The sequence below is a fragment of the Ursus arctos genome, unplaced genomic scaffold, assembly GCF_023065955.2.
Source record: "Ursus arctos isolate Adak ecotype North America unplaced genomic scaffold, UrsArc2.0 scaffold_14, whole genome shotgun sequence".
NCBI lineage: Eukaryota > Metazoa > Chordata > Mammalia > Carnivora > Ursidae > Ursus > Ursus arctos.
In genome coordinates, this window is record NW_026622808.1 from 38,782,673 (window position 1) to 38,797,309 (window position 14,637).

Below are 14,637 nucleotides of genomic sequence, written 5' to 3' on the forward strand. Positions count from 1 at the left end.
GGCCTATAATTTTCCTTTTTGGTGGGGTCTTTGGTTTTGGAATCAAGGTAATGCCTCATAGAATGAGTTTGGAAGTTTTCTTTCCATTTCTCTTTTTTTGGAACTGTTTGAGAAGAATGTGTATTAACTTTTCTTCAAATGTCTGGTAGAATTCTGGGAAGCCATCTGGCCCTAGACTTTTGAATTTGGGAGATTTTTGATTACTCATTCATTTTCTTTGCTGGTTATGGGTCTATTCAAATTTTTTTCTTCCTGTTTCAGTTTTGGCAGTTTGTATGTTTCTAAGAATTTATCCATTTCTTCCAGATGCTTATTTTGTTGGCATATGATTTTTCATAATAGTCTCTTACTATTGTTTGTAATAGTTGTTTGTAGTTCTGTGGTGTTGGTTGTGATCTCTCTTCTTTCATTTGTGATTTAATTTATTTGGGTCCTTTCTCTTCTCGTTTTGATAAGTCTGGCCAGGGGTTTATCAGTTTTATTCTTTCAGAGAAACAGATTTTAGTTTCATTGATCTTTTCTACTATTTTTTATCTCTGCTCTTATCTTTATTATTTCCTTTCTTCTGCTGCTTTAGGCTTTATTTGCTGTTCCTTTTCTAGCTCTTTTAGGTGTAAGGTTAGGTTGTATATTTGAGATTTTTCTTGCTTCTTGATGTAGGCTTGTATTGCAGTATACTTTCCTCTTACAACCACCTTTGCTGCATCCCAGAGGTTTTGGACTGTTGTGTTTTCATTTGCTTCCATGCATTTTTTAAAATTTCTTCTTTAATTTCCTGGTTAACCTCCTCTTTCTTTAGTAGGACATTCTTTAACCTCCATGTGTTTGTGGTCTTTCCAAATTTTTTCTTGTGGTTGACTTCAGGTTTCATAGCATTGTGGTCTGAAAATATGCATGGTATGATCTCAGTCTTTTTGTACTTTGTTGAAGGCCTGATTTGTGATCCAGTATGTGATCTATTCTGGAGAATGTTCCATGTGCCCTCAAAAAGAATGTGTATTCTGCTTTAGGATGAAATGTTCTGAATATGTCTGTTAAGTCCCTCTGGTCCAGTGTATCATTCAAAGCCATTGTTCCCTTTTGATTTTCTGCTTAATCTGTCCATTGCTGTAAGTGGTGTATTAAAGTCTCCCGTTGCTATTACTGAGTTTCCTTATGTTTGTTATTAATTGATTTATATCTTTGGGTGCTCCCAAGTTGGGGGCGTAAATATTTACAATTGTTAGATCTTCTTGTTGTTAGACCCCTTGTTTATGAGATAGTACCCTTCTTTATCTCGTTACGTTTTTTGGTTCAAAATCTAGTTTGGTATAAATATGGCTACTCTGGCTTTCTTTTGACTTCTGTTAGCATGATAGTTTGTTCTTTATCACCTCACTTTCAATCTGCAGGTGTCTTTAGGTCTAAAATGAGTTTCTTGTAAGCAGCATATAGATGGGGGTGTGTGTGTGGTTTTTTTATATCCATTCTGATACTTTATATCTTTTGATTGGGGCATTTAGTTCATTTACATTCAGAGTAATTATTTATAGATAAGAATGTAGTGCCATTGTATTGCCTGTAAAGTTGCTGTTTCTGGAGATTTTCTCTGTTTCTTTCCAGCTTTTGTTGCTTTTGGTCTTTCTTTCCCACGTAAAGGGTCCTCTTTAATACTTTTTGTGGGGTGGTAGTTTAGTCATCATGAACTCCTTTAGTTTTTGTTTGGGAAGCTCTTGATCTCCTTCTATTCTAGATGACAACCTTGATGGATAAGTATTCTTGACGGCATATTTTTCCCCTTCAGCACCTTGAATATATCAAGCCACTCTTTTCTGGCCTGCCAGGTTTCTTTGGAGAGATCTACTACTACCTGATTTGTCTTTCTTTGTAGGTTAGGGATTTCTTTTCCCTTGCTGCTTGCAGGATTCTTTCCTTACCTCTGTATATTGCAGATTTTACTGTGCTGTGTCTTGGTGTTGGTGGGCTTTTGTTGAGTTTGATGGGAGTTCTCTGTGCTTCCCAGGTTTGGATGACTGTTTCCTTCCCCAGGAAGAAGGAAGTTGTCATCTATAATGTGCTCAAATAAAACTTATGATGCAGTGTTTTTTTAAAGAGTACAATTAGAGTTTATTTAGAGTTATGCAACCATCCCCACAATGAATTTTAGAACATTTTTATCACCCCCAAAAAGAACCCCTGTGTTCATCAGCAGTCGTTCTCCATCTTCTCCCTTGTCTCCAGTCTTAGGTAACCACTAATCTACTTTCTGTTACTCTAGATTTGTCTATTCTAGACATTTCATAAATTGGAATCATACCATATGTGGTATTTTGTGCCTGGATTCTTTCACTTAGTGTAATGTTTTAAGGCTCATCATGTTGTAACATGTAGCAGTACATCATTCTTTTTCATCACTGCATAATATTCCATTTTATGCATATACCACATTATGTTTATTCCTTCATCAGTTGGTGGACATTTGGGTTAATCCTGCTTTTTGGCTATTAAAGATACACTATGAACACTAATACAGAACTTATGTAAGACATATTTTCAGGTCTCTTGGGAGAGAAGAGTAGCATTGCTGAGTCATATATAACTGTATGTTTAGCATTTGAGGAATTGTAAAAGTTTTCCAAACTCTGTCATTTTATATTTCCATTAGCACTGTATGCAGTTTCTCTTGCATGTTCACCTACACTTACTATTCTCATGGTTATAAAGTGGTATGTGATTGTGGTTTTGATTTACATTTCCCCAGTGACCAATGATGTTGAACATTTTTTCATGTGTTCATCTTATTTAAGATTTTATTTATTTGAGAGAGAGCAAGCAAGTGTACAAGCAGGGGGAAGGGTGAGCAGGAGAGGGAGAAGCAGGCTCCCCACTGGGTAGGGAGCCAGATGCAGGGCTCAGTCCCAGGACCCTGGGATTATGACCTGAGCCAAAGGCAGACGATTAACCAACTTAGCCACCCAAGCACCCTCATGTGTTTATTTTGATTTTTTAAAAATGTGATAAGGTAATACCCATGTTGGGCATTATTATAGGTCTCCATGCTTACTGTGAATCCTTTCAATCTTTTACGTATCTTTCTGGGAAATTTTTTTTTTTTTTTTTTTTTTTTAAGATTTTATTTATTTGACAGAGATAGAGACAGCCAGCGAGAGAGGGAACACAAGCAGGGGGAGTGGGAGAGGAAGAAGCAGGCTCATAGTGGAGGAGCCTGACGTGGGGCTTGATCCCGTAACGCCGGGATCACTCCCTGAGCCGAAGGCAGACCCTTAACTGCTGTGCCACCCAGGCGCCCCTGGGAAATTTTTTTTTAATAGCTTTATTTTGATTGATCCAGGAAATCCCTTTAACTTTTCGCTTTTTGAAATCCAGGGATAATTGACATATATCATTAGTTTCAGGTGTGTAACATAATGATTCTATATTTGTGTATGCTGCAAAGTGGTCACAGTAAGTCTAGTTAACATTCATCACCATCAGTTACAAAATTTTTTTCTTGTGATGAGATCTTTTAAGATTTATTCTCTTAATTGTGGAATTCTTATTAACTATAGTCACTGTGTTGTACATTACATCCCCATGACTTATAAACTGGAATTTGTACCTTGTGACTCTTCACCCATTTTGCCTTTCCTTCCCCTCGCACTGCTGCCTTTGGCAAAAATATCCCTATCTATGAGCATCTGTGTGGTTTTGTTTTGTTTTGTTTTGTTTGGTGTGTATATATATATAGTTTTTAAGATTCCACATATAAGTAAGATCGTTATGGTATTCTTCTTTCTCTTTTTTTTCTTAGCATAATGCCCTCAAGGTCCATCCATGTGGTCACAAATGGCAAGATTTCATTTGTTTTTATGGCTGGATAATATTCTTTTGTGTGTGTGCACACACTACATTTTCTTTATATTTGTCTGACACTTAGGTTGCTTCCATGTCTTTACTATTGTAAATAATGCTCCAGTGAACATGGGAGTGCATATATCTTTTTGAGTTAGTGTCCTATATATACCCTGAGGTGGAATTGCTGGATCACGTGGTAGTAGTTCTTTTAATTTTTTGAGGAACTTTATACTGTTTTCCATAGTGGAAATTTACCAATTTACAACCTCCACCAACAGGGCATGAGGGTTCCCTTTTCTCCACCTCCTTGCCAATTCTTGTCATTTCTTCTCTTTTTGATACTCAACATTCTGACTGGTATGAGGCCATATCTCACTGTGGTTTTGATTTTCATTTCCCTGATGATTAGTGATGTTGAGCATCTTCTTACGTAGCTCTTAGCCATCTGCAGGTTTTCTTTGGAAAATTGTTCAGATCTTCTGCCCATTTTAAAAATCAGATTGTATCTTTGCTTTTGCTATTGCATTGTATGATTTCTTTATGTATTTTGGATATTAACCCCTTATCAGATATATCATTTGCAAATATTTTCTCCAATTTAGTAGGTTGCCTTTTCATTTTGTTGGTTTCCTTTGCCCTTTGCTGTGAAGAATGTTTTTGGTTTGATACAGTCTTACTTGTTTACTTTTACTTTTGTTCCCTTTGCTTTTGGACTCAGATTAAAAAAATCTTTGCCAACATCAATGTCAAGGAGTTTACTACCTATGTTTTCAATTCTAGGGGTTTTGTCTCAGGTCCTTTATTCAAGTTTTTAATCTATTTTGAGCTCATTTTTGTGTATAGTATAAGATAGTAGTCCAGTTTCATTATTTTGCATTTGACTGTCGAGTTTTCCCAGCACTGTTTACTGAAGAGACTGTTCTTTCCCCATTGTGTATTTTTTGCTCCTTTGTTGTAAATTAACTGTCTGTGTAAGTGTGGATTTATTTCTTGGCACCCTGTTCTGTTCTTTTGATCTGGGTCTGTTTTTATGTCAGTGACATACTATTTTGATTACTATAGCTTTGTGATGTAGTTTGAAATCAGGTACTGTGATGCCTCCAGCTTTGTTCTTTCCCACAGTTGCTTTGGTTATTTAGGGTCTTTTGTTTGCATAGAAATCTTGGGATTGTTCTATTTCTGTTGAAAAATGCCATTGGAATTTTGATAGGAATTGCAATGACTCTGCAGATTGCTTTGGACAGTACAGATATTTTAAGAATATTAATTTTTCCAGTCAGTGAGCATGGAATGTCTTTGCATTTATTTATGTATTCTTCAGTTTCTTTTAGTAATGTCTTATCGTTTTTCATTGTACAGGTTTTTCACATCCTTGGTTAAATTTATTCCTAGGTATTTTATTTTTGATGCAATTGCAAGTGGGATTTTTTTCTTAATTGCTCTAAGTTTTAGTGTATAGAAACACTGCAGATTCTTGTATATTGATTTTTATATCCTGCACCTTATCAAATTTGTTTTTTCTGACAGATTTTGGTGGAGTCTTTAGAGTTTTCTATATATATAAGATGTTATCGTAAATAGTTTTTCTTCTTCCTTTCCAGCTTGGATGCCTTTTCTTTCTCTTGCCTAATTGCCATGGGACTTCCAGTACTGTGTTGAGTGAAAGTGTGGAAAATAGACATCCTTGTCTTGTTCTTGATCTTAGAAAAAACTTTTCACTTTTTCACTGCTGAATATTATGTAAGCTATTTTCTTGTCATACATAGTCTTATGTTGAGGTATATTCCCTTATACCCTATTATATGAGAATTTTTATCATAAATGGATGTTGAATTTTTGTCAGATGCTTTTTCTGCATCTGTTGAGATCATATGATCTATATCTTTCATTTTGTTACTGTGTTGTATGTCTTATTGGCAGTTGTTGCAACATACTTGCATCTCTGGAATAAATCCTACTCGATCATGGTGTATAATTCTTTTAATGTATTGTTGAATTCTGTTTGCTACTATTTTGTTGAGGAATTTGGCCTGTAATTTAGTTTTCTTGTAGCATTCTCTGATTTTGGTATCAGGGTGATGCTGGCTTCATAAAGTGAGTTTGGAAGTGTTTCCCTCCTCTTTTATTTTTGGGAAGAGTTTGAGAAGGATTTGTATTAATTCTTCTTTGAATGTAGGGTGGAATTCACCGATGAATCCATCTGGGCCTGGTCTTCTGTTTCTAGAGAGGTTTATTACTGATTCTCCTCACTTGTAATAAGTCTGTTTGGATTTTCTCTCTCTTTATGGTTGTATGTTTCTAGGAATTTATCCATTTGTTCTAGGTTGTCAAATTTGTTCGTGTGCAATTGTTCATAGTAGTCTTATGATCCTTTGTATTTCTGTATTGGTTGTAATGTCTTTTTCATTCTGAGTCCTCTCATTTTTCTTGAAGGTTCTAGCTAAAGTTTGTCAGTTTTATCTTTTCAAAAAAACAGCTTAGTTTCATTCATACCTTCTGTTGTCTTCATAGTCTCTATTTCATTTATTTCCATTCTGATCTTTGATATTTCCTTCCTTTTACTGACTTTGGTGGTTCTTCTTTTTCCTTGAGATTGGAAGTTATGTTTATTTGAGATTTTGTTTCTTGATGTGTAGGCATTTATCAAATTTCCCTTCCCTTAGAACTGTTTTTACTGCATCCCATAAGCTTTTATGTTGTATTTCCATTTTAATTTGCTTCAAGACATTTATTATTTTTTTGGCCTATTGACTAAGTGGCATGTTATTTAATCTCCACATGATTGTGAATTTTCCAGTTTTTTGCAGGTAATTGTTAATTTCTAGTTTCATATCATTGTGGTTGAAAAAATGCATGATGTAATTTGAATTTGCATGAATAATAATTATTAAGACTAACTTTGTGGCCTACCATGATCTGTCCTGGAGAATGTCCCCTGTGTACTTGAGAAGAGTGTGTATTCTGTTTCTTTTAGAGTGAATGTTCTGAATATATCTGTGAGGTTCATCTGGTCTAATGGAAGGTCTAATGTTTGTTTTTTCACTTTCTGTCTGGATGATCTATCCATTGATGTAAGTGGTGTTTTAAGTCTCCTACTAATACTGTACTCCTGTCAGTTTCTCTCTTTAGGTGTGTGAATATTTGTCTTAATATATTTAGGTGCTCCTGTGTTGAGTGTATAAATATTTACAAATGTTATATTCTCTTGTTGGATTGACCCCTTTATCATTATGTAATGCCCTTCTTTGTCATAATTACTGCAGTCTTTGTTTTGAAGTCTATGTTTTGTCTGATAGAAGTGTAGCTACCTTTACTTTCTTTTCCATTTGCATAGAACATCTTTTCCCATCCCTTTATTAAAATGTCTGTGTGGTTCCTTAAGTGAGTCTCCTATAGGCAGTCTAATTTTCTTACCCATTCACCCACTGCATGTCTTTTGATTTGGAAAATTTAGTACATTTACACTTAAAGGAATTATTGACAGGTGTGTCCTTCTTGCCATTTTGTTCATTGTTTTCTAGTTCCTTTCTTCTCCTCTATTGTCTTCCTTTCTTTTGATGATTTTAATAGTATTAGATTCTTTTCTTGATCTTTTGTGTATCTGCTGTAGGTTTTTGCTTTGTGGTTACCGTTAGGCTTACAATAATTTATAAGTCTGTTTTAAGTTGGTAACAATCTAAGTTTGAGTGCACTCTAAAGTTCTACCTCATATCTTTTTATTTTTTGTATCCCTTAACTAGTTATTCCAGTTACGGTAATTTTTACTACTTTATTGTTTTAACCTTCAGACTAGCTTTATAAGTGCTTAATCCACTACTTCTATTTTGTATTAATGTTTACTAATGAAGTTTTTATTTTCATTTTTTTTTTGTTGATTAGCGCCCTTTGTTTTTTCACATTCCTTTTAAGGCCAGTTTAGTGGCGATGAACTCTTATTTTTTGCTTGTTCGGAAAACTTTTTACTCTCTTTTAATTCTCAATGATAATTGCCACATAACATATTCTTGGCTGGAAGTTTTTCTTTCAGCACTTTGAATATATTGAGCCACTGTCTTCTGGCCTTCAAAATTTCTGCTGAAAAATCTGTCTTCTGAGGGTTCCTTGCAGGTATCAAGTTGATTTTTCTCACTTTTTTAAAGATATGCTTCTTGTCTTTAAGTTGTGACATTTTAATTATAACGAATCTTAGTGATGGTTTGTGTTTCAAATTTTGAATTCTCTGTGCTTCCTGAATCTGGATATCTGTTTCTTCTCCAGGTTAGGGATGTTTTCAGCCATTGTTTCTTCAAATAAGTTTTCTGCCATTTTTCTCTTATGGGACTCCATGTAATTTGAATATTATTCTACTTGATGTCCCATAAGTTCCTTGAGCTATCTTCACTTTTATTTTTTTGATGCTCTGATTGGATGAATTCCACTATGCTGTCTTTGAGTTCACTGATCCTTCTGTATCATCTAGTCTATTGAACCCTTCTAGTTTATTTTTCACTTCAGTTAGTCTATTCCTTGGCTCTGTGACTTATATTTGGTACTTTGAATACTTATATTTTCTTTTTGAAGTTTTTGCTGTGTTTATCCATTCTTTTGAGTTCTGTGAGCATCTTTATCAGCATTACTTTGAACTCTATTAGGTAAATTGTTTCATTAAGGTTTTTTTCCCTGAGGTTTTATCTTATTCTTCTGTTTGGAACATATTCCTCTGGTTTCTTCATTTTGTTCGATTCTCTGTCTTGCTTTCTATGCATCAGATGAAACAGCTGCCAGGATGGAAGGAAGGGCCTCATGTAAGCACTGAACCTATAGTTCAACCCTACCCTAGCTCTTGGTTGTCTCTCAAACCTTTGTGATAGTCCATGCAGCTAGTTTTATTTTTAAAAGCTCCCAGTAGTTGTGTGTGGCAAGACCAGTCAGTGTACTAGAGAGGGATATCTGAGTAAGCACTTAGATTCAGGCTGTGTGGAAGCCAGACCTCCAGGCAGCAGCAGTCCACTAGAACCACAAGCAGAAGCCCCCCTGGCCTCCAGGGCCTGGTGATCAAGTGGTACCCACTGCATAGCAGCTTCAGAAACCAGGGTATGACATAAAATCCAGGGCAACAGATGTGTATAAAAGTTCCCCTCTGGGAGATAGTGACGCTGTGAAGTAGGACAAGAAAAGCATGAAGACACCTGCCAGCTGGAGTGGGGGGGGGGGGGGGTGAAAGGTAGCACCTATTAGGGGTTCAGGGTAGGCCTAGGGTTTTTTTTCCCCCAAGATTTTATTTTTATTTAATAGAGAGATCATGAGCAGGGGGAGAGAGATAGAGGGAGAAGCAGACTCCCCACTGAGCAGGGAGCCTGATGCGGGATTTGATCTCAGGACCCTGGGATCATGACCTGAGCCAAAGGCAGACACTTAACCGACTGAGCCACCCAGGCACCCAGGCTTAGAGTTTTAAATGAAGGTAGTGCCTGCCAGCCTCATTTCCCTGGAATAGTATCCCAGTAAGTCCCTAGATATGTGGTAAGTTAGATGCCTGCCCCTTAGGCCAACACTTTATGTGAAAGAAGTTCATTTACTTATATTAATAACTCTGGGTACTATTGGCTGCCTCTTTGCTGGGCCCTGGGGCAAGTTAGTCCACAGAATAGCCATTTTTTCCTTCAGCTATAGCTTTGTGGGTCTCATGGACATGAGCCCTATTGGCTTTCAAAGCTAGATGTTTTGGGAACTCCTCTCTCAAGAGCAGATCTTCAAAGCTGGGGTACCCAGTGTAGGGTTCAAACCCATTGCACCTCAGGGAGAAGCTCTGGGTTACTTACCTGAAAGCTGCTCACTTATCTAAAATTATTCTGCTTATGAGCTCTTGGTATTTTATGATACTTTGCTCTTAAGCTTGATGAATCTTATTCAGTCCCTTCCCTATGTCCAGATAAATAACAGAATTATATGACTCTTACACATTATTTAAGGGGAAAGTGAAAATAATTCTTTAAGATAGTGAAATTATGTGTATTATCACTGAATAGCTCTAAATAAGAGAATTTAATCAGTCAGGGTCCCAAAATAGAGTAATTCAAGATGGCTTATGTAGAAGGGGACCATTTCCAAAGAACTGGGTGTGAGGGAATCAGAGATAGTTTATGACTTTGGTGCTAGCAGCAGCTAAGCTGATTACCAAAACCTAGAAGGCAAAAGTTGTGTTAGAGGTAACTTTGAGGGGAGCAGTGACCTTTGGTAAGGGGACCGTGTCAGCCTTAGGTCAACACAGGGAATGAGACAGTGGAATAAATATCCTGACTTCATTTGTTTTCCTCCCTTTAATCTGCCTGTGAACCCTCTTGACTAAAGTTGGAGGACCCAGGAACCCATTGATATGGTTCATACCAGTCTGCTTGCCAGGGCAGAGAGTCATGGTAGAAAAAGGTGTTAAGTGGGTATAGAGTGGCAAAAGATAATCCAGTATTAAAATGATGCAGGCTGGGCAGCCTTACTAGGGATTGGTCCTAGAGTATCTGTAGCCTGGAATGCACACCTAGTAAGTGTCCAGGATAAGAGAGCAATAACTGGACTATTAATTTTTTTTAATGTGCAGCACAGACTTTTCATTAGCTAATTGTGTATTTAAAATTTTAATCATGAGTGAAAGAAAACCTTTTGTAGAATTGCTCAACTGGCTTCATAGCTATTCTTATCGAAAGTAAGGAAATTTTTTTTTGAGGAAAATTTTCCAATGTTGTATGTGATTCAGCAGTGGTCTGCAGGCAGGAAATAATGGTATATGAGTCATATGGATCTGAAAGTACAAAAAACAAAACCATCAGCAATATTTCCCTAAAAATTTGGTTCCAAGAAGGGAGGTATAAAAGACATTTTCCCAGTACTTCAAACAAACAACGGAAGGATATTTTCCAGATCCTGTATATTTATGTACTTTAATTTCAAACCAAGTTATGAAAAAAAAAAATCACTTAAATTTTTTACATTGTTTTTGATGAAAAATTTTTTGTCAGTTACCATTGATACCAAAAATGTAAATTAGACTTTTGCTGAGAAAGAAATATCTATAAAGATGGTATTATATATGGCTTTTGTATACTCTAAATGAAAGCCAGGACAGTCCTGTGAAACGTTTCTTTTAAAAAATGGTCTCTATTATGTGATGCTAAGAATGAATGAATCATCTGGGGTTGCCTAGATGGCTTGGTAGGTTTAAGTGTATGACTTTTTTTTTTTTTTTTAAGATTTTATTTGTCAGAGAGCAAACGAGCACACAAGCAGGGGGAGCAGCAGGCAGAGGGAAAAAGCAGGCTCCCCGCTGAGGAAGGAGCCCTATGCGGGACTTAATCCAAGGACCTTGGGATCATGATCTGCGCCAAAAGCAGATGCTTAACCGACAGGCACCCAGGCGTCCCAGTGTCTGACTCTTTATCTCAGTTGAAGTCATGATTTCAGGGTTGTGAGTTCAAGCCCTGCACTGGGCTCCACACTGGGTGTGGAGCCTACTTAAAGAAGACTGAATCATGTGAAGTTGTGAAACATGCTGTGGCATGGATGACCAAGGCATCTTGCTGAGTAAATAAGCTGGGCATGGGGTCCAGGAAGAGTGCACAGAAACAAATATCCTATAGGTCACGTATAAGGAGTCTAGGGCGGGGTGGACAAATTCATAGAGATGGAAAGTAGAGAGGTTGCTGGGGGTTGGGAGGGAAGGCGGTATGTGGAGTTACTGCTTAGTGCATGGAGGGTTTCTGTTTGGTGTGAATCAAAGGGTCTGAAATTGTGGAGCACTGTGGGTTTGCTCGGTACAGTGAATGGTATACTTAAAAATGGTTTAATGTAAGATTTAGAACCCTTGTGCACTACTGGTAATGTAAAATACTGTAGTCGCTATAGAAACATACAGCATTTCCTCAAAAAATTCAAAATAATAATTACCATATGATCAATTCCTGTTCTGTGTATACCCAAAAGAACTGAAAAGTAAGAAGAGCTACTTGGACACCAGTGTTCATAGCAACATTATCAATAACTAAAAGGTAGAAGCAATCTAGATGTCCCGATAGATGAATGAATAAACCAAAGTGTGGTATACACCTACAGTGGTATATTACTCAGCCTTAAAAAGGGAGGAATTATGACACAAACACATGGATGAACTTCGAGGACATTATGCTAATATGAAATAAGCCTGTCATAAAATGACAAATACTGTATGATTCCACTTCTATAAGGTACTTAGAATAGTCAAAATCATAGAAAGTAGAATGGTGGTTGCTGGAAGCTGGTAGGGAGAATGGAAAGTTTTTTTAATGGGTATAGAATTTGGGGGGGGAAAAAACCAAACTATAATGCCTTTGAAAAAAAAGTTAATTCTGTGTTAAAAATTAATCCTCTGAAATTTTTCTCTAGATGACTTAAATACAGGAACATTCACCAGTGCAGAATCATGCTGTGGAACAGTAATAGAGAGGGAAATTCTAAATTGTTCATCTCCTGCAGAATTTAATGAACAGTTTAACACTAAGAAAGACAAAGAGGAACTCATAAATCAGGTTAAAGGAGCCAACTTAGAAAAAGAAAACAGTTGGTATAATGATCAGTGTAATGAGTTTGCAAGGACAGAGAAAACACATATGAAGAAATGTCCTAAAAGGCCTGATTGGAATATAAATAAGCCACTCAAAAGGTATATTCCAGCATCAGAAAAGTACCCTAAACAGCTGCAAAAGCAGAGAGAAGAAAAAAAAGTAAGAAGGCAGATGGAACTGCTCAATTTGGTAGAAAGAAATAATCCTGGACATCTTTGTCAAAACAGAGGCACTTCACCAGTTCTTCCTTCATGTCAAGAAACTGAGCCAAGGTTCAGGTGGCATCTAATCAAAAAGGTAAAACTTTTCTGTCTTAAAAATATTTTAAAGTATGTATTGATGTTTCTAGATTGAAAACAGTTCTCCACAAGCTTATTTTGACAAGGCTGTTCTATATGTGAGCAAGAGTTAAGAAATTTGCTTTAGTTTATATCAGGGGTTGTCAGACTATGGCCTGTGGGCAAATCCATCATGCTGTAAATCAGGTTTTATAGGAACACAGCCAGGCTCATTCTTTTATGAATTGTCTGTGTCTGGCTTAGAGTAGTTGCAAGAGACCACCACGTGGCCCACAAAGCCAAAGTGTTTTACTATCTGGTCCTTTACCAACACTCAACACTAAACCCTGTATAGATTAATGCTATTCATTGTTCAAACAGCCATTCAAAACTTGTTTGTAGTTCATATAGACAGAGGATAATTTTACAAGGCCAGGAATTACTGCATTGGTTTCATGACTGGAAAAATACAAAATCTATCCCATTATGCAGTATCTGTTACTCAGTTATCACCCTCAGATTATTTCAACAAATTTTCAAAAATATTTGTGGGGACATACGGCAGTACTGTTACTCCTGTCCGCATTTATCTACCCTTTAGGAAGAAGAGCCTCTGAAAAGTAATGCTTTTGGCAAGGAAAGGTACGTTATGGATTGGATTGATTCCATAGCTACTTAGTGCTGTGTGGGACAAAAGAAGTACAAAATATTTTGCTCAGAATATAGGTAAGATCAAAGCATGTATATATATGAAGTCAGCAACAGAAAAGTATAGGGACTTAGAGGTGAGAAATAGAGGTTTAAGGGAAATATGACTGACATTTTACCTAAAATTTGAAGGACTGGGTCTAAACATCTAGGTAGGAATATAGGTGAGGTATTGTCTGCAAACTTAGCTAAAATAGTTTTGACTTCGGGTGCCTGGCTGGCTCAGTCAGTTAAGTGACTGACTTTTGGTTTCGTGAGGTCGGGGTCATGGGATCGAGCCCCACGTTAGGCTCTGTGCTTAGCGCAGAGTCTGCTTGGGACTGTCTCTCCCAAATAAATCTTTTGACTTTCCAGTTATGTCAACAGTGGAAAAGACCTTCTCCTTGGATTGAGGAGGTTGTGAAGAAATGAGTAGTAGGGATAGTGAGAAATCAGTTAACCAGTAGATTTAGGTAGTTAGAAATTTTATTCTATGCCTTTTATGCATGAACCAGGTGGTTTAGCGTTGTGTCAGAATGTGGCTCTAACAAGTCTGGTTCACATGGTAAGTACATTGTTTCGAAGAAACATTAGGCTTAAATCAACTCAGCCAGTGTTGATCCTCATTTTTCCTCTATACTGTATATATCCATGGCAAGTAAAAAGTCGTCCTGTTCTGTTGCCATTTTAGGAAAGGTATCATAGAACTCACTTCTCTTCCTAGTGTTTCTAAAGGTGTTACATGTAGACTAAATTGAAATGTGATTAAAGAGTAGATATGCTTAATCTAAAATACATAATTTTGCATTAAAAATTGTGTTTTTGAAAAAAACAGGTCTCAGTCACCACCAGTTCCAGTAGTGAAAAACAGAACACAACAAACTCAGACACTAAAAAACAGTAATTATGAAAGAGAGAATCTGATCTTAGAAGGCAGTCAAACAGAAACATCACCTGGGCCTTCTGAACCATCCCATTTTATCCCCTATGTCCGAACCAATGAGATTTATTACCTTGATCCAGATGCACCACTATCTAGGCCTTTAACCCAGGATCTTCAGTACCAAAATCCACATGGTAAGTAAAATAGAAGTATCCTTCCCCCCAACACTAAATTCAGAATCGAAATTAATAATCTTGCCCTTAGCCAGGAGAGGTAGAATTTCTCTTTTGGGGTCCATTACTAAATTTTTTAATTGAATATTACTTTATAAGTTTATTAATGAATCCTTAGACTACTATAGGATAGGGCTATATCACATTAGAGA

General features: G+C 36.7%; 1 protein-coding gene across 14 annotated transcripts in view; it reads left to right on the top strand.

Annotated features, from left to right (window-relative positions):
• CCDC66 (coiled-coil domain containing 66) overlaps positions 1-14,637 on the top strand; it is a 74,378-nt gene that overhangs the window by 36,549 nt on the left and 23,192 nt on the right. For 12 of the 14 annotated variants that reach the window (XM_044384928.3, XM_044384927.3, XM_026501057.4 and 9 more), the window contains 3 exons: positions 12,226-12,701; positions 13,284-13,324; positions 14,205-14,446. In XM_044384928.3, coding sequence (XP_044240863.2) covers positions 12,226-12,701; positions 13,284-13,324; positions 14,205-14,446 — 759 coding nt within the window. Of the gene's footprint in view, positions 1-12,225; positions 12,702-13,283; positions 13,409-14,204; positions 14,447-14,637 lie in introns of those variants that run through there. The other 2 variants (XM_044384932.3, XM_048226509.2) reach the window with 2 other exon arrangements.